The 19,044-nt window shown below is 59.8% G+C and overlaps 4 protein-coding genes across 4 annotated transcripts; 2 read left to right on the top strand and 2 right to left on the bottom strand.

Moving 5' to 3' along the window:
* The first annotated feature begins 788 nt into the window (after window positions 1–788).
* On the top strand, window positions 789–5,683 carry VPS51 (VPS51 subunit of GARP complex). Its single transcript, XM_031943351.1, has 10 exons — window positions 789–1,428; window positions 1,706–1,835; window positions 2,109–2,255; window positions 2,369–2,588; window positions 2,719–3,436; window positions 3,624–3,839; window positions 4,276–4,494; window positions 4,757–4,878; window positions 4,962–5,049; window positions 5,307–5,683. Exons 1-10 carry the CDS (start codon window positions 1,219–1,221, stop codon window positions 5,565–5,567), a joined length of 2,331 nt encoding a protein of 776 aa, XP_031799211.1. The 5' UTR covers window positions 789–1,218; the 3' UTR covers window positions 5,568–5,683.
* Window positions 5,684–7,507: 1,824 nt separating this feature from the next.
* On the top strand, window positions 7,508–12,434 carry TM7SF2 (transmembrane 7 superfamily member 2). Its single transcript, XM_031943348.1, has 10 exons — window positions 7,508–7,565; window positions 7,882–8,078; window positions 8,197–8,251; window positions 8,585–8,779; window positions 8,885–8,988; window positions 9,866–9,988; window positions 10,960–11,128; window positions 11,384–11,464; window positions 11,552–11,674; window positions 11,959–12,434. Exons 1-10 carry the CDS (start codon window positions 7,508–7,510, stop codon window positions 12,117–12,119), a joined length of 1,266 nt encoding a protein of 421 aa, XP_031799208.1. The 3' UTR covers window positions 12,120–12,434.
* Window positions 12,435–12,605: 171 nt separating this feature from the next.
* Window positions 12,606–14,040, bottom strand: ZNHIT2 (zinc finger HIT-type containing 2). The gene has a single exon (XM_031943349.1). The coding sequence runs from the start codon at window positions 13,888–13,890 to the stop codon at window positions 12,721–12,723; it is 1,170 nt and encodes a 389-aa protein (XP_031799209.1). The 5' UTR covers window positions 13,891–14,040; the 3' UTR covers window positions 12,606–12,720.
* Window positions 14,041–15,485: 1,445 nt separating this feature from the next.
* FAU (FAU ubiquitin like and ribosomal protein S30 fusion) lies at window positions 15,486–18,993 on the bottom strand. Its single transcript, XM_031943350.1, has 5 exons — window positions 18,871–18,993; window positions 18,623–18,705; window positions 18,372–18,516; window positions 16,182–16,237; window positions 15,486–15,660 (listed from the first exon to the last, which is right to left on the bottom strand). Exons 2-5 carry the CDS (start codon window positions 18,695–18,697, stop codon window positions 15,535–15,537), a joined length of 402 nt encoding a protein of 133 aa, XP_031799210.1. The 5' UTR covers window positions 18,698–18,705; window positions 18,871–18,993; the 3' UTR covers window positions 15,486–15,534.
* Between the last annotated feature and the right edge of the window lie 51 nt (window positions 18,994–19,044).

Raw genomic sequence — 19,044 nt, 5'->3', positions numbered from 1 at the left:
GCCAGGCTGGTGGCAAAGGTCATCGCGGGAGAAGTACTTTATGCCTTTGGCCGGCCTGGGACACAACAACTTCATGGGGTCCAGGGTGGTTTCTCAGGAACAAAATAAGTTTATCGAAGCTGTGGACGGGCCCTGCCTTTGAGGAGCGGCTCGGATTGGGAAAGAGGCCCTGAGGCTGATGGCCTTCCTGCCTGCTCCACCTGGAGCCATTGGTGTGTCTGCCCCTGCCTCCCTGTGGCCGGTTCATGCTGGGACATCTGAGGATCCATCCTCACCTTATACCTGAAATACCCAGCCCTCATCCTTGGGCTAACACTCTAAAGTGGGGGGCGGCCATACCCGGTTAACTTCCTGCTCCGGGCTGAAACGCTGGAGAAGGGCTAAATGCCTTTTCAGTGTGGCATTCAAGGCCACCCTGGCACAAATCCAGGTTGATCTGCCCTCTCTGAGCCAGGGGCTACCAGGCTCCATAGTCCGGGATGCACTTCTCTCCCTGCCAGAGGTGGGGGGTGTGAGTGCATACGGGTGATTCTGAGAGAGCTCCCTGAAGGCAGCTGGGGGGCAAGCACCCACTCTGTGCCAGGCCCTGGGGGAGCTCCCTGCCCTCAAGGGGCTTCCAACTGCGGACAAGTTCCACTGAATTCCTCTTACTGGGTCAGGGCTGGGGGAGGGGGGGCTGTCTGGAGGGCGGGGACACGGGTTCCTCCTCGCCCTGCTCAGCCTCGTGGGTGGGGGGATGATCACGCCACGACCCCGTGTTCCCTGACGTCAGGACATTCCGGGTAACCTGGCCCCAGAGTGGCAGAACCGGATCCCATCGGGCTGTGCCCCGCCTCGGCCCGGGCCGAGCACGCCTTGGGGGAGGGGGCGCCCACGCTGGTATCCCCGTTTTACACTCCGGCAAACCGGGGCAAGCAGATGGAGCGACTGGCGCCAGGTTCACGCCGCTAGTGAGTGGGGCTGGATTTGAACTCTGGGCGGCCTCGCACAGGGCTCCAAAGATCCACAGCCGGGGCTCGCCTTGCTTTGCGCCTGCGCCACTGCTGCCCTTGGGAGGGCGGGGCTCGGAACCATTCTCACGGTCTCGCGTTTCCGAGGAGGAGGCTTTTCCGGACGGACCGCTCCCCGCAGGGGGAACCTGTTTGCTGCCGCACCACCTCCCCACAGCCGGAAGTGACCGGCTACGCTCCGCGGAGCCACTTGACAGGCCGGGGTGGAATGGAGGCCGCGGCGGGCCCGGGCCCGGGGCTGGGGGCGTCCCCGGAGGAGCCCGAGGCCCCAGAGCGGCGACGCAAGGCGCACGGGATGCTGAAGCTGTATTATGGACTCCCCGAAGCCGAGAGCGCGGCCTCAGGGGTGCCCCCCGACCCGCGGGACCCCACGGACCTCAACGGCGCGCACTTCGACCCGGAGGTGTTCCTGGACAAGGTGGGGCCGCCCACAGCCCGGGACAGCCCCGCCCCGAGCGCCCCCTGCATCCCGTATCCCCACGCTCCTGACAGCATCCCTGACAGCCCCGCCCCCTGCCAACCTTCCAGTGCCCCCCACCCCCACCCCCCACCCTGACAGCCCCGCTAGCGCTTCCGTAGCCCCCGAAGGCCCCCAAGCGTGACCTGCACCTCCAGGGCCTTTGTGTCCCCCATGAGCCCCCCAGCTCCCCGGGCCGGAGGAAGGCTGACGGCGCGTGCCGCCTCTGCCCCCACAGCTGCGGAAGGAGTGCCCCCTGGCCCAGCTGATGGACAGCGAGACGGACATGGTGCGGCAGATCCGCGCGCTGGACAGCGACATGCAGACCCTGGTCTATGAGAACTACAATAAGTTCATCTGTGCCACAGGTGAGGCCTGGCCCCGCCCCCTCCCAGCTTCCAGGCCTGGGCGGTGACCCCCCTCCCCCCAGTCCTTAACCTCTCAGGGCTCTGGCCGCGGGGACCCCTTGTACTGAAGGACACAGACGGCCTCCGGTCACACCCTGAGGGGTCCTGAGCCCGGGGCCCTGCTCCCCCGGGGGGAGGGGGGGGCCGCGTCCAGGGCCCACAATCATTGGCCCGGGGGTGCCCGGGCGGGCCGGAGGGGGCGCTGCAGACTGAGGGATGGCCGGGCCCCCGCAGACACCATCCGCAAGATGAAGAACGATTTCCGGAAGATGGAGGACGAGATGGATCGCCTGGCCGCCACCATGGCCGTCATCACCGACTTCAGCGCCCGCATCAGCGCCACGCTCCAGGACCGCCACGAGCGCATCACCAAACTGGCAGGTTTGCCCTGGGCTGGGCAGCGGGGGGCTGAGGGGAGGGGGCTGGGCCTGAGGGGAGGGGCCGGCAGTGGGGGTCCGGTGGGAGAGGCGGCCTCCCTCACCACCCCCCTGCAGGTGTCCACGCTTTGCTGAGGAAGCTTCAGTTCCTTTTCGAGCTGCCCTCGCGCCTCACCAAGTGCGTGGAGCTGGGGGCCTACGGGCAGGCTGTGCGCTACCAGGGTCGGGCCCGGGCCGTGCTGCAGCAGTACCAGCACCTGCCCTCCTTCCGGGCCATCCAGGACGACTGCCAGCTCATCACCGCCCGCCTGGCCCAGCAGTTGCGCCAAAAGTTCAGGTACCCGACGTCGTGCCCGCCGCGGTCACCCCTCGGCTCCCCCCACCCGGCCGCCCGCTCCCCTTCCCCGACCAGGCCGTGCCCGCGTGGGGCCTTGCGCAGCCAGGGCTCGCTTCTGTCTCCCCCACAGGGACGGCGGGGCAGGGGCCCCGGAGCTGGCCGAGTGCGTGGAGCTGCTGCTGGCCCTGGGCGAGCCGGCCGAGGAGCTGTGTGACGAGTTCCTGGCCCACGCCCGGGGGCGCCTGGAAGGCAAGCTGGGCGGCCTGGAGGCCGAGCTGGGCCCCTCGCCGCCTGCCCCCGACGTGCTGGAGTTCACTGACCGGGGCGGCAGCGGCTTCGTGAGCGGCCTTTGCCAAGTGGTGGCGTCCTACCAGGAGCTCTTCTCGGCCCAGGGCCCGGCGGGCGTGGAGAAGCTGGTGGCCTTTGCCCGGGAGCTGGGCGGCCGCTACTTCGCTCTGGTGGAGAGGCGGCTGGCACAAGAGCAGGGGAGTGGGGACAATTCGCTCCTGGTCCGGGCCCTGGATCGTTTCCATCGGCGCCTGCGGGCCCCAGGCACCATGCTGCCCGCGGCAGGGCTGACGGAGGGAGCCACCGAGATCGTGGAGCGGGCGGCGCGGGAGCGGCTGGGCCAACACCTGCAGGGCCTGTGTGCCGCCTTCTCGGGCTGCCTGACGGACGTGCGCCAGGCTCTGGCTGCCCCCCGGCTGGCGGGCAAGGAGGGCCCGGGCCTGGGGGAGCTCCTGGCCTCGGTGTCTGGGGCCATCCTGGGCCACATCAAGGCCTCGCTGGCTGCCGTGCACCTCTTCACTGCCAAGGACGTGTCCTTCTCCAATAAGGCCTACTTCAGGGTGAGGGGCCGGGGGCCGAGGGGGGCGGGCCAGGGGAGCTGGGCTGAGAGGCTGCCCGGTGTCTGTGGTCTCTGGCTCTCTGCGGGAGGCGGCTTGTGGAGAAAGGAGGGTTCAGACAGTGTCCCTGGGCCTCCTGCCTGGGCTGCCCCCCCAGGACCCCCTGAGCCTCTCTCCCCTCCCCCTCCAGGGCGAGTTCTGCAGCCAGGGCGTCCGGGAGGGTCTCATCGTGGGCTTCATCCGCTCTATGTGCCAGACGGCCAGCGGCTTCTGCGACAGCCCCGGGGAGAAGGGCGGGGCCACACCACCGGCCCTGCTCCTGCTGCTCTCCCGCCTCTGCCTGGACTACGAGACCTCCACCATCTCCTACATCCTCACCCTCACTGACGAGCAGTTTCTTGGGCAGGTGAGCTCCCAGGAGCCTCTCCAGCTGTGATGGGCTACCTGCCCACGGGGGTCCAGGCCATTGGCGCCCTGACACTTGAGGAAACTGAGGCCGAGGAAGAGGTGCTTAGGGGGCAGGGGCAGAGCCTGCGGATGGGTGGGCTCAGAGCTTGGGTCAGTCATGGACTGGGCCTGTGGTTGGCATCATAGGAGGGAGAGCCTGGAGGGGCCCTGGCCCAGCCCCCTCGTGTAGGTCAGGAGACCACGGCCAGACAACACGTGTAACTCCTTTGGCCACATGGATTACGGGAGGCAGAAGCTGAATCAGAATCGAACTTGAACTTGGGTCTTGGCTCTGAGCTTCACACTCCTGTCATGCCATTGGTGCTCTTCCCCCCATTCCCCCCCATCCCGGGGGCTTCTGAAGGGCCTCTTCTCTCTGCTCTGCGTCCCCCCAGGACCATTCCCCTGTGACTCCGGTGAGCACCCTGTGCGCTGAGGCGAGAGAGACTGCGCGCCGGCTGCTGACCCATTATGTGAAGGTCCAGGGGCTGGTGGTGTCCCAGATGCTCCGCAAGAGCGTGGAGACCCGGGACTGGCTCACTACCCTGGAGCCCCGCAACGTGCGGGCCGTCATGAAGCGCGTGGTGGAGGACACGACCGCCATTGATGTGCAGGTGCTGGGGGGGAGGGGACAGGGAGGAATCAGGCCCCTGAGAAGAGAGACGTTGATGTTCTTGGTGGGGGGCCCGAGGTGGCTGGGGGCGGGGGGGGGGGGGGGGGGGGGGGGGGGGGGGGGGGGGGGGGGGGGGAGCGAGTCAGTCCCAGGGCTCCAGTGGCTGCTCCTGCCTCATCTGAGGAGGAGCCGGGGCTGCCTGGGGGTGGGGGAGCCCCTCGGGGAAGGCCCCTGGGCCCCCGCCAGCCTGCCTGTCCTGACAGGTGGGGCTTCTCTACGAGGAGGGCGTCCGCAAAGCCCAGAGCAGCGACTCCAGCAAGAGGACGTTCTCCGTGTACAGCAGCTCCCGGCAGCAGGGCCGCTATGCCCCCAGCTACACCCCGAGGTGAGGGCTGGCGAGGTGGGGGCCGGGCTGGTCAGGGGCTGGGGGGCTGGGCCTGGGGCTGACTCATGTGCCCTCCCCACCAGCGCCCCCATGGACACCAATCTTCTGAGCAACATTCAGAAGCTCTTCTCGGAGCGCATTGATGTCTTCAGCCCTGTGGAATTCAACAAGGTCGGAGAAGACCTCCTCCCCCTCCCCCTCCCCCCTTCCTCTGCTGCCCCTATCCCTGTCTGGGCCCTGTTTCTGCAGCTTCCCAGCACCAGTGACCCCTAGCAGCAGCCAGAGAGCTTCCACTCAGTAGCCCCTCTCCCCCCCCCCCCCCCGGTGCTGCTTTTGTCCTCCTCCCAGCGTCCACCTGGGCCCCATGCGCCCCCTGCCCCTGCAGGTGCCCCCTGACCTCGTCCATGCTGTCCCTCTCCCTCCCCCAGGTGTCTGTTCTCACAGGCATCATCAAGATCAGCCTGAAGACGCTGCTCGAGTGTGTGCGGCTGCGGACCTTCGGCCGCTACGGCCTCCAGCAGGTTCAGGTGGACTGCCACTTCCTCCAGCTTTACCTGTGGCGCTTTGTGGCTGACGAGGAGCTTGTCCACCTGCTGCTGGACGAGGTGGTGGCCTCGGCCGCCCTGCGCTGCCTCGACCCTGTGCCCATGGAGCCCAGCGTGGTGGAGGTGATCTGCGAGCGGGGCTGATGCGGCCCCCGGCCAAGCCCCGTGTTCTCCCTGGGCCAGGCAGCCCCAGGCCCCTCTCTGAGAGAGTGCCCTCCTTCCTGCCTTCCCCGGTCAATTAAAAAGTGTATTATTCTCCAGCCTGTCCCGGACTTCCTTCTTTGAGGCAGCAGGGGAGAAGCAGGGGGCACGTGCCCCCCTCCAGGGCATAAGCCTGGTGGCTCCGTGAGGCTGCCCTGGGGTCTCCTCGGCCCCTGCAGGACCCCATCCTTCCAGCCAGGGCTTTCCGGGCTGCCTGGCTTCCTCTTTGAGACAATTGCTCAGCGATTCAGCCGGGATGGCTCTTCCTCTCTCTGCCCATTGCTCTGACCGGGTAGAGCGGGGCCGCCTTCCCGACCCGCGTCTCTCCTGACTGTCGTCCTCCTTTCCTTCTGACCTTTGCTCCCTCAAGTCAGTGGTGCGGCCCGTGAGAAAGCAAGTTAGGAAAGACATCGGTGACGGGCTGTCTCCTGTCCGTTAATGCCCGTTTGGGTGTGTGTGAGTGGCAGTTATATGTGTAAGTGTGTGTACCGTGCCTGTGCCTGGGGGCTGCCCTCAGTGCCTGTAATTACCGACCAGAAGCCTGGAAATAAGACCCCAATAAAGTCGTCCCTCCCCTCTAGGAGCTTAGTCTAAAGGGAGAAGAGTCTAGTTAGGGAGGAGTCCCGTAGTTGGGAGAGGGGGGCAGCGGTGACTTGAGGGGAGGGAGCCAATCCTTGGCACACCCGGGGTGGGGGTGGGGGTGGCGCTGGCCGGCTTGTCCCCAGTGTAGGGCGGGGTCTGAAGCCTCGGCCATAAGGGTGCTTGTTTGGAGGCCACAAGGGGCAGCCTTAGTCAGGGAGTGCTTCTTAAGCTCCTACTGTGTGCTGAGCAGTGCCAATGACATGCCCCAGTCTTCCGCCAAATAAAGGGAGCCGAGCACTTCCCAGCGAGTCCATTCGGGGCCCGCTGTGGGCTGTGGACTCTGGGCTCCTGAAGAATGCCTGCGGGCGACTGCCGGGCTCTCGCCGAGGGCAAGGCGGGGCAAGAACCAAATGCTACCTGCCCTTGAGAGCTGTTAACAGCGGCAGGGGATGTGACTGTCCCAGGGACCCGCTGTTAGTGCCAGGGAAGCCCCACTTACTGGGCTTGGGCTCAGTAATCACAATGGTCAGCATTACTTAGAACCGGGTGAGGGAAACGCTTTGCAAAGCATGAAAAATGCCATCAGCAACTGGAAGTCCATCCCGAGCCCGTTTTAATCAGGAACCATTAAGTGCCTACTGTGTGCCGGTGCTCCGCTCAGCATCGGGGACCCAAACAGACGGGCCCAACCCTCAAGCAACGCAGAAGCTAAGGGAGAAAACAAATCCCGACACGCGCTAGTGCGAGGGGAGGAAATCGGGGACCCGGGAAAGGCCGGGGGGGGGGGGGGGGGGGGGGGGGGGGGGGGGGGGGGGGGGGGGGGGGGGGGGGGGGGGGAGCAAAGCTGAGTGAGGACCGGTGACAAGGGCCCCGCTGCCTTCCCGGCCCGGGGGCGGGGCCTCGGCCGGCTGCCGGCGGGCAGGGGGGCGGGGCGGGGCGGGGCCAGCCCGAGGGTTCTCGCAGGTGGGTGTGGCCGGGACCGGCGGGAGCAGGTGCGGGGCGGTGCCCGTGCCCACCAATCCCGGCCCCGGCCCTGCCCCCGGCGGGCGAGGATTGGCTGCCGCGTGACCGGGGCCCGGGGGATTGGAGGCGGGGAGGTGGGAGGAGGGTGGGCCGGCAGATGAGCAGAGGCTGGGGCGGGGAGCGAGGGAGGTGCGGAGCAGCCCAGTGCCCCGGACCGCGCTCCTGCCGGCCAGAGCTCAGCGGGGCTGCCCGTCAAGCGCCCTCGGCCAGTCCCCGCCGCGCCCGGGGCCTCCGCAGCCTCGGGCCCTTTGTCTGTCTCTCCGCCCGGACCCGGAGCCATGGCTCCCCCGCAGCCTCCCACTGGCCCCGGCGACCTCGAATTCGGGGGGCCCCTGGGTGAGCAGCGGGCCGGGGGGCGGGGCGGGGGTTCCGCAGGTGTTTGGGCCGCAGTGGGGGTGGGGCACCGGGGGCTGGGGACGGAGCGGATCCCCGGGGAAGGGGGCAGGCGGCGTTCGGGGTGTCCCCTTGGGAGCAAGGAGGGCGCGGCTAACAGGGGCGGGCGGAGCTCCGGGGCAGGTACCGTAGTGGGAGCGGGGCTTGGGGATCCCTGGGGGAATCCTGCGCGGGCGGGCGGGGGAGGGTCGGTGGGGGGAGGGGGGGTCGGTGCCCCCCGCAGCCGGGGCCCGCACCGAGCTGCTGCTTCCTCCTGCAGGGACCGCGGCCATGCTGCTCCTCCTCCCCGCCACCCTCTTCCACCTGCTCCTCACCTGCCACTCGGGCGCCTGCAGCCTGGTCAGCCTGCCCCCCGAGCTGCCCCCGGCCGCGGCCTTCTGGAGCCCCGGGGCCCTGCTGTTGCTGCTGCTCTGGCTGGGCCTGCAGGCCGCGCTCTACCTGCTGCCCATGGGCAAGGTGAGGGGCGGGTCCGGAGGGGGAGGGGCGGGTCCGGAGGGGGAGGGGCGGGCCCGGAGGGGGAGGGGCGGGCAGATGGGGAAGGGGCCGGTCCTCAGAGCCGCTCTGTCCTCTGCAGGTGTCTCAGGGCATGATGCTGAGGGACAAGAGCCACCTGCAGTATCCGATTAACGGTGCCAGTCTGCCTCCTACCTAAGCTTCGCCACACACCCCGTGCCCTTGCCTGGGACTGGGGCCACGCTGGGGAAGGGGGTGGGGGTGGGTTCCCAGGGGCCCTCGGTAAGGCGGCCTCCTCCTGCCCACGGAGCCTCGGGAATCCCCGGGCCGGTGCCAGGGCGATGCCCCCCATAGGGGTCTGAGACTGCCTAGGCCCCCAATAGAGATGTATGTAGAGGCTGCCCCTGTGGCTTTGGGGAGGCTCTTCCAAGCGCAGGGCCCGGAGGGGGGGCTTGCTGAACGAGATAGGCCCCTATCCCGAGACTGAGCGCCCAGGCTTTCTTTTGCAGGGTTCCGGTGCCTGGGACTGACCGCGCTGCTGGTAGGGCTGGGGCTGGCAGGGGGGCTGCCCCTCGGGAGCCTCTCAGAGCTGCTCCTACCCCTGGCTTCTGCAGCCACTGCTATAGCGTTCATCCTCAGCCTCCTTCTTTACCTCAAATCTTTCACAGTGCCCCCTTCCGCTCTTGCCCCCGGGGGAAATTCAGGTAAGCCCCTGGTGACTTCCGGTCACAGACTAGACCCTCTGTGGGCTCTGCAACAGGTGTCAGTAAACACCTCACCTTCTGGGCTCTACCGTCTTCCTGATCCAGGTAACGTCATCTATGATTTCTTCCTCGGCCGAGAACTGAACCCGCGATTCGGATTCTTTGACCTCAAGTATTTTTGTGAGCTTCGTCCAGGGATGATTGGTTGGGTAAGGGCTGACTCTGGGCCAGGGGCTGAGCAGATTCCCTGCGAGGAAGGCTCAGGCAGACACCGAGACCAAAGCCTTTAAAATTCGGAAGTAAACTTGGGCATTTTACAGGGTTGAGGGATATTCACTGGGGCGGCTGGCTAGCTGGCGCTGCAGCAGACAAAGTGCTCCGCCTGTGTGACTCTGGGCAAGTCACTTCATCCTGCTCATTTCCATTTCCTCATCTATTAAAATGAGCTGGAGTGGGAAGTGGCCCACCAGCTCGGGATCTCTGCCAAGAACACTGGGATTGGATCACACAGTTGGACAGGACTGAGTGTCGCATTTGCATTAGCCACAGCCGCCATAGAAAAATTGCCCGAAGAGTCTCTGCCATGTGCCCTTTACTCTGGATTTCCCAATTTGTTCTGTACTTATGACTGGAGGGAGAAGAGGTGGAGGGGGAGGAGGGGAGGAAGGAAGAAACCGTCCAGTAAAAAGAAGACAAGAAATCTGAGAAAGCTGAGCTGTTGCTCAGCTTGGGACCAGAGGCCTCACTCCTTACAAAATAATAATCATGAGAAATAATAATACTAGCTAGGATTTCCAAGGCCTCTTCTGTGCCAGGCACTGTGCTAAGCTCTATACAAATATTCTCTCATTTGATCCTCACAACAACCCTGGAAGGTAGGGAGTATAATTATCCCCATTCTACAGTTAAGGAAACCGAGGCAGACCATGTTTGTAAGTGTGTGAGGCTGGATTTGAACTCGGGTCTTTCTGACTCGGTCTTGGCTGCCAGATTTTTTCCCAATGCCCTGGGAATGAGCCGAGGTTGCTCCAAGCAGGTTCTCCCGGTGCACGGGAGCACAGGCTAGCCTTCATCTTCTCTGCCTAGGCTCTGATCAACTTGGCTATGCTTTTGCGGGAGGCAGAACGCCGGGGGGGTTGGCCTTCCTTGTCCATGGGGCTGGTCAATGCCTTCCAACTTCTCTATGTGGTGGACGCTCTCTGGAATGAGGTGAGGACGAGGGAGAAAAGTCTGGCTGCATCGGGGGCCCTGAGGGCAGGGAATCCAGGGCAGAAAGGCTGTAATCACTAACAGATATCATCCCATGCGAATCTCACAACCCTGAGAGTGGGTGGGGACCAACTCTTGGGGGAAGGAGTTAGGGTGCATGGGTAGAACAGGACATCCACCAGCAAAATAATTATGGACATGTACACATATATTGTACTCAACTTATATTTCAACATATTTAACGTGTATTGATCCATAGATCGGGGCAGGAATATGGGTTGGTCTCCTAAATCTCCAGAACGCAAGTTAAGGCAGGTTCGCAGGGAGAAATTCGCTACACAAAAGGCTGTGATAAGCAAAGGCCCTTTATTAAGGAGACACCAAGATGTTCACTTAGAGGGCAATGATAAAGAATTGCAAAGAGACATTTTTTCAGGGCTTACTTTTATACCAAAAAAACAATTGAAAGCTATTTAAGATTTGCATGCAAAAGGAGCATACTTGAGATAAGGTGTGGGAAAGGAGTCTTTCCTGGGGAATGTCCTTCAGGGCGAGGCTGTATTGTCCTCATCCGAAGGAGGGGAAAAGTTGGAACAAAAGGTTTTATTACTGTCAGTGCTGAAAAATTAGCCAGGCATATATCTTGTAAATAAAAAGCTATTAAAAAAAAAAAAAAAAAGAGAATGAAGGATGAACAAAAACAACAATCCAAGATATATTTATCCTGTAGGACTAAGTGCTGTGTTGGCACTAGGTCGAAATCTGAATATCTTAATTGGACTAGATGATCTATAAATCCCTGGATAAGGGTAAAGGATAAGACTATAAACTACAGACATGCTTAAATTGTAAATAAGCTTTTATTTTTTCTGTGGGAAAAAAAAAAAAAAAAAAACCAGGACGTGCAGGGTAGATGGGCTTGAGGGAGGGAAAGAAGTTTGTTCTCTCAGACTGTTAACTTTTCCTAACAGGAGGCAGTTCTTACCACCATGGACATCATCCATGATGGCTTTGGCTTCATGCTGGCTTTTGGGGACCTGGCCTGGGTCCCCTTCGTCTACAGTCTTCAAGCCCAGTACCTCCTGAATCATCCCCAGTCATTGGAACTGCCTGTGGCTGGGGCCATTTGTCTGCTCTTTGGTTAGTTAACGGGGAAGGGGCTGGAGGAATTGGGAGATCTGGGTTTCGGTCCTAATTCTAACCATGGGCCATGATCAACTTGTCATTGTATGACAAAGGGGGTGGAAATGTCTAAGGCTCTTTCCCACTCTGGCATTCCATAGTGTAGTTGGGGATGGGGAAGGGAGAGAGTATGAAACAGGCAACAGGATGGCACAGTGGAGAGTGATGGGCCAGGAGTTACTCATCTCAGATCTGTTCTTTTTTTTCCCAAAGCAATCGGCTATTTTATTTTTCGTGGGGCCAACACACAAAAAAATACCTTCCGGAGGGACCCTTCAGACCCCAGTGTGGCTGGTGAGTTGGGTTGAGGGGCAGGAGGAATATGCTGGCAGAATTTGGGCTTCTGCCTTTTTGACTTTTGGTGCCCTCCATCTATTCCAGGCCTTGAGACCATCCCCACGGCTACTGGACGGCGCCTGCTGGTATCAGGGTGGTGGGGTATGGTCCGTCATCCTAACTACCTTGGGGACCTCATCATGGCTCTGGCCTGGTCTTTGCCCTGTGGTGAGTTGGCCGTAATAAAAAGAAAGGTCTGGCTGTTGGGAGTCAGGGCGAGACTGGCACACTGGCAGGGCAGAGGCCTCAAGCTCTTGATTCTAGATGGGGATTGAGAAAGGCTGGAGTGGAGGATGATGGGGGCTGAACCAACGAAGGAGTGGGGATGGAAGCAATCCACCCTGGGACAGGGACCTGGGCAGGGTTTGCCAAGGCAAGGGGCTTTCAACGATGACCTCCCACGAGAGATTTGCTCCTTGTCCAAACTGAAGCCCGCCGTTCTCCTTTGGCAGGGGTGACACACCTGCTTCCCTACTTCTATGTTGTCTACTTCACCATCTTGCTGGTGCACCGGGAGGACCGGGATGAGCGCCAGTGTCTGCAGAAGTACGGCCTGGCCTGGAGGGAATACTGTGCCAGAGTGCCCTACCGCATCGTACCCTATGTGTACTGAGTCTGCCCGCCCACATGAAGGAGAGGGGAGGGGGAGGGAAGCCCTGCCCCCTGCTGCCCCTCCTCTGAGTTCCCCTTCCTAGACTGTGGGGCCAGTTTGAAAAATGGTGGGTATCAGCCATCTGGAAGAAATGCCCATCGGCAGCTGGCCCCCTCCCTCCCCGGGGGCGCTAAGCCCAGGAGCAGAGGACGCGCCCCCTGGGGCAGATTCCCAAAGGCCCGAAGGCTGAGGTTCCTCCCAGGGGACCGAAGGCAGGCTGGGGGGAGGGGCGTGTGAACTCTCAGAATAGAGATCTGCTCCAGGGCGGGACCTGAAGTCTTGTAGTCATTGCCGGCGGCCGGGGGTGAGGGCGGGGCCTACGCGCACACCAGGAGGTCGGTCTCCAGGTGCTTTATTGGGGGAGGCGGGCACACAAGCACACGGAAGCACACGCATGCACACCCACGTAAAGGCGTAAGCCCACACAGAGAGCCCACGAGGCCCGGGTCCGTTTCCAGGTGCCTTTATTCTGGGGAAAGGGGGCACACACACACAGAGCCCACGAGGCCCGGGTCCGTCTCAAGACGCCTTTATTCAGGGGTCGAGACAGGGCCAACTGCCTTCAGGCCAGCTCTTGGATCAGGGTCCTGGGGGTCGGGGGGCGCGAGCCCCCCCACAGGCGCTCCAGCTCGGCGCTCAGGGCCTCCACGTGGCCGGCCTCCTCCTCCTCCGCGCGGTACTCTTGCGCACAATCCAGCGCCAGCGGTGTGAGCGCTTCCTCGTGCTCGTTGGTCCAGGACAGCAGGTACTGGCACTTCTTGCGCGCTCTGAAGAGGCGCTCTCGGAGCTCGCCCGCGGGCACCAGGTTGCGCGCGCGCCCGAAAGCGCGCGCCAGTTGCGCCAGCGCTGCTAGAGAGAAGTTCTTCTGCACGCCCGGTTGCGCACTCTCGCCCAGCAGGAGGCGCGCGACCTCGCGCATAGCACCGCGCGCTCCCAGGGGGCCTGGTGGGTGCGCGCCGGCCCTCAGCGCGTGCGCAGCCGCATGGAGCGCCTCGCGCGTGGAGCGGAAGGCCTGGCGGGCGCCGAGGGCGCCGGCCACGCCCAGCACGGTGGAGCACACGTCCAGCAACAGCTCTGGGTCGTCCTCGAGGCCGCCGTGGTAGAGGCACTGCGCGTGCGCGTAGGCGAAGAGCACGTTGGGGAGCTGGAAGCGAAGCAGCGGCGAGGGCGCGCGGCCGCCGCAGAGCCGCGCCAAGGCGGGGATGACGTCGGGCAGGGGCGGTGGCGCGGCCACAGGTTCGACCTCACCCTGGGGGGTGGGGGTGGGGGTGGGGATGGGCTCGGGCGCGGGCCTTTCGGCGTCCTCCTCGTGCACGTGCAGCTCTTCCAGCAGCGATACCCGAGCACCTGCGCGCCACCACCACGGCCGCCACGGTGGCAGTAGCCGCCCGGCCTCGCCTCGGCTCAGGAGCCGCTCGAAGGCCGCCTTCTCGGCGGGCTGCAGCCGCTCCCACAGGCCCCCCAGGCCCTGGCCCTGGCCCTGGCCCTCCTCCGGCGCCTCGGTCTCGCGCTGCTGCCGCAGCCGGCGCAGGGCGCCCGCCAGGCGGCTGGGCGAGGCGGTGCGGCCTCGGAGCTCGCCCAGCACCTGGTCCCGGTAGAAGGCCTCGGCGCAGGCCCCGTGCGCCCGGTAGCAGGGCAGCGAGCAGTAGGGCACGTTGCAGCGGGGGCAGGTGTAGCGCGCCGGCCGCTCCTCGCCAGGGGGGCACTGGCCGCACGGCCCCGTGGGCTCCATGGCTACGGCCTTCGCCGGGCCCGGAAGTGCCTCCCGCCGTTTTCCGCTCCGCTTCGCGGTACTTCCGCTAGTGCGGCGCTTAGCTCTGTGATCGCGGAAGCTTCCGCCCCTGCGCTTCCGGTCGCGTTCTGATTGGCTCTCAAAACCTGGGGGCGGGCCCCTGGGTGTTTCCCGCACAGCCTTAGGCCGAATCCCTTCCCACGTACTTGAAGTCCTCCGGAGTGGGCGGGATTCTGACTTGGAAGGGAGGGCTAGACTTTCCGTGGCCACGGCCGCTCAGGGCAGCTTCCTGCTTCGGGTAGTGAAAAACACGCCCGACAGGGATCCATAGTACGAGCTCCGAGGACTCTCAGGCGGGGCCCGTGGGGCGTGCGAGCCTCTAGCGTTAATGGAGCTCGCCCTTCCTCCCCTCCCCCCGCCCCCCACTTCTTAGGATTAGTGCATTCATTAAGCGGGCAGCTGCGCGTGCCCTGGAGGAGCCCGGGGTGCGAGTCAAGCTGTGACCTAGCTGCACATCACATAACCCTGCCTCAGTTTCCTCATCTTCTAAATGGAAGGAAATCGCAAAGCAGAGTTGTAGAGTCAGAACTCCGGAGAAGCGCACTAGAAACGAGGTGTTAACTCGGAGGAACTGATAAGGTTAGGGTTTAGCGTGGTGCCTAATAGTTCTCTAGTTCAGTACGTGTCCTTGGTACACACACCTATGAGTATATAAGAACCAACAAGGACCAGACCAGACATTCATTCCATCTCACACCATCTAGTGACTGGCCTGTCCTTCACTTGGGGCTCGGCTTTCAGAGGGAACTTGGTTTCAGTGGAGAAATGAAGCGAACAGAGTCGCCTCCGTGACTCTGCCCCCAAAGCGCACCTGGCAATACTTGGGATCATTTCGATCTGATATCTTTCCTAAGCCTGGGGGATTGGCCATGACTGCCACAGTGGAATCTGATCTCTGCTGCCACAGCAATACAACTAATTCTATTGAATAGATTCCTGGCCTGGTCCCCCAAGTCACAACTGGAACTCAAGATTGCTTCCTTCCCCCCAAACCAGATCAAATAGACCCAGCATCATTTGTGAAACTTTCCTTTCAAATCAGTCCTTTCCCAATACCAAGGGGGTGGATATGCCGAGGTCCGAGGAAAGCACTCACTCCCAACACAACTTCACACTGATAGTTACCATTTCCCTATTGCTTTGAGACAACACCTTTTTCCACCGTTGAAGAAAATATAAAATGAGCCCAAGTCTTTGAGGCCTTGGGGAGGGGGAGAGGGAGAGCCCTGCAGGAAGCGGGGAGGGGGGGGGCACGAGTTCTAATATGCACATGTCTATTCCTTTGTAAATAGGATTGATTTCTGTCTTGTTCATAGTTTCAACTAGTGAGTCAAAAATGGGCAGAGGTTGGGTATAGAAATACAAGTATCAGCAAGGGAAGCTTAGGGCAACTTTCTCAGCCAATTCCTGACCAGGGCAGAGCCACCCTCCCCCCAGCCCAGCTGCTTGGGGTTCCCTTCTTTTTCTGCTCTCTGTTCACTTTTCTTCAAGGCCTGAAAATATCCATTTCCAAGGAAAACACAATTAAGAGTCTCAGTATAGTCGTAGCGGCTTTATTGGGGACAGACGGAAACTACCACTGGGTTAGGAGTTGGCATTGGGACCCTTCTTCTTGCCAAAAGTGGGCACTACGTTGACAAAGCGTCGGTTGTACTGCATCCTCCTCTTAGCACGCCCAGTCTTCTTCTTCTTCTTCTCCTGCTTGGCCACCTAGGAACAAGATCATCTAGATAAATACTTTGTTATCCTTCTAAGTTGTGAGCACTAAGCCTAACCCTGCCACTGTCGCAGGGGCACTGGCTGAACCAGAAAATATAAAACATGGGAGATAAGAACAATAGAAGATTCGGGTTATTTTTCATGAGATTTCAGAGATGTATTTGCCCATTTATATTCACTTTGTGCCCTTAACATGAGAACTGAAGAGCAAGTGTTTTGTGATTTGTATTCACTAGACTTTGTACAAAGTCAACAATAAAGGCTTTATCCCTTCACCACAAAGTTAAAATCTTGTCCCTGGCCTAAGCCTAGTCTAGCCCTTTTAAGACAAAACAGGACCTGTGAAGGAAACAAGATGGATTTCTGGGTTGGGGTGGGGCAAATTAAATCAGCCAATACTCACACGAAAAGAAAAGTTGTTTCCTTAACAGTACTTTCCCTCCCCCCAATTCCCCTGAAATCAATAGGCAGGGTGACTCATGTTCAAAAAGCATGTTCCCATCCCAGCTCACCTTAGGAGTCTGACCCCTCACTTTTCCAGCTCGGGCCAGAGAGCCATGAACTTTACCTAAGAGGGGAAATGAGACGAAATACAAACTGTGAGAATTACACATAATACTACTTTTAAGTTTAAGTGTCAATGAGTAGTTTTTAGTAGCTTTTAGTTCAAAGCTCCAAAAAAAGAAAAAAATCACCTATTTTTAGAAGTTTTAAAATTTAATCAAATGCAAAAAAAGGGCCATGTACACAGTGAGACCTGAGAGAATTCAACACACATAATTATCAGTTACCCAATTTTTCACTGCTTCCCTGTAAGTTTTCTTTTCTGCTGTGTGCTTATTTTGTGTCCCTCCCCCTCAGCTCAGACTACATCTAAACAGATATTCTCACCCCCCCCATAAATTTTCATAAATGCTGATAAGACATAGACCGTACTATCACTTGTCATCTGTTTCTCTGAAGATGGACAGCATCTTTATATACCTGTCCTTTCATGTTTTGAAATTAACCAACTCATTTCTTATACCATGGCAATATTCCAATCCAATCACATTCTGAGACTATGAATTTTCCAAATTCCTTTTATTCTTAACTGTGTAGATTTTAGGTATACAAGAAAACTTTAATTTAAAATACTCAAAACTATCCATTTTACTTTGAAATTTCTGACCTTTTATTCTTCCAAATAAACAGATAACTTTTTGGCAATTTAATGGCTAATTACATGAAAAGATTAGGTAGGTATAACTGTCATTAAAAAGAAAAATATATTAGCCTTACTTACCAGGAACAGTGAATTACTTCAATTACTTCGATCTGGTTTATTTGTACAAAAGCTTTTATGTTTATGTTCATTTAGTTCCTTTGTCTCATTTGACAGGTCTCTACTCTTACATATTTTATACTGTAAAACTTCATAGTTTCCCCATTTTTCTCTTTTGATTAAATCCATTTTAGCTTTAACTTTGATATCATGATTATTACCCCCCCTTTTTTTTACACAATAAATTCTACTCTTAGCTTTCATTTTCTTTGTATCTCTCATTTTTTGTTGTTACTGGAAAGCAACATTATTGAATCCAAACTTATAATCTGCTTTCTATCTATATTTTATGTGCAAATCCATCCCATTTCATTCTAAACTATAATTACTTGTAATTTTCCTCCTTCATACTTATCCCACTCGCCCTGTTCCTGTTCCTCCCTTCTCTGCTGGACTCTACCTTGCGCCTTCATCTTGCTTAATCTACTCACACCTCCAAGAATTCCTCCCTTACCCTCTTCCCTGGTTACCCTCTTCTGTGGTGACAGAAGACTTTTGTGCCTTTCTAGATAAATACACTATTCCCTGGTTAACCCATTAGCAATAGTTTCAGTACTACCTGCCCTCCTGCTACTAGCTTCTGTATCATTTTCTTTTATTACCTCATTTGTATGTGATAATTGCTTTTTAACTCTCCACGCCATCACACTCAGTCCCCAAGCTTTCTTTTTCTTGTAAAAGAACTGATACTTTCACCCTTGTGCCACTAATATCCATGAACTTAGGACCTGAGGTGTAACTAACTATCCTTGAACTGAGTTCATAGGGATCGTTTATCTGGTTTGATCAAGGCTGATAACGACTCTACCAAAAACAAAGCAGACAAAGTACTCTGACTCAGCTGCAAGGACCCACTTGCTAAGAACCTAGAAGTGACCTCGTTAAGGATTCACCAAACCACCGCGGGAACCGAGCACCTGACTTAGAAACAAGCAATCCCAAAGGGCTGTCACACAATGCAACAAGGTCTCAACAAACGAGAGGGCAGATCCCTAGAAATTCACACAAAAGAGTAGCCTGACGCTGCGGATCAGAAATGCCAAGCAGAGCAGTTCCCTATCAGCTAGGCAAACTGAAAGACGACAAGGAACAGACCCGTCACTGGCCCAGCCAATCAGGAAAGCAATCCGGTGCGGGTTAGGCCCCTGGAGTGCAGACCTGGGCAAACCCTTTGGGCCAATGAGCGCGATGGTGAGGGCTGGTCCAAAGAAATAAGAGCCGTCTACGCGGGACAGAAATGGCCCGAAGCAACTTTCGGGAGCGGCAGGACCGACACACGCAGTGCCCGGACCCCCGGGGACGCAGGAAGGGGCTTCGGAGAGCCGGGCTTCTTCCTTCTCTGCCCCTGCCCCCGCCCCCGCCCCACGGCGTCACTCACCTCCCAGCATCCGGCCGGCCACTTCCAGGGTGGACAGGGGCTCCACCCCGCACTGTCCCAGGACGGCTTCATCCTCCAGGGGGGAGCCGCCCAGCAGCAGGACCTGATCCTCGGGAACGATGCCCTCCAGGGACGCCACGTGGGCCTGCAAGACAAGGACGCGCGGCTCGGGGCTGCCTCCGCGGCAGAGGGTCTCCGAGGGCCCCCCCGCCGCCCCCCGTCCCTCCCGCCTCCGCCCCGCTCGTCCTCACCTTAATCTGGGCGACGGTCTCCTGCCCGGTCACCTCGAGGGTGTGCAGAGCCTGCGCGCGGACGAACAACTGCATGGTGGCGACTGCGGAGACACACAAGGGGCGGCTGAGCCGGCGCCGGGAGCGGCCGCCAAAGGGCCCAGGGGCTTGAACAGGGAAGGCCAGAGGCCTGTGGCCGGGTCTGAAGCCCCGGGGACGCCTCGTGCCGCGGCCTCCCCGCTCCGCCCGGCCTCGGGCCGCGCACTTACCTCGGGCACGCTAGTCCTGCTTCCGCCGCGGCGAAGATGGAGACCAGAAAGAGAGGCACAAGCCGAGGGCGCGCACGTTCTTCCTACCGCGCCGAGTGCGTCACGGCGCAGAAGGACGCGCCCGTCCCCTTAGCCAATCGGAGCGCGCGCAGCACCAGGGGAGGAAGTCGCCAG

This window comes from Sarcophilus harrisii, chromosome 6 (assembly GCF_902635505.1).
Source record: "Sarcophilus harrisii chromosome 6, mSarHar1.11, whole genome shotgun sequence".
In the NCBI taxonomy this organism is placed as follows: domain Eukaryota; kingdom Metazoa; phylum Chordata; class Mammalia; order Dasyuromorphia; family Dasyuridae; genus Sarcophilus; species Sarcophilus harrisii.
This window is presented reverse-complemented; position numbering and strand designations above follow the sequence as displayed.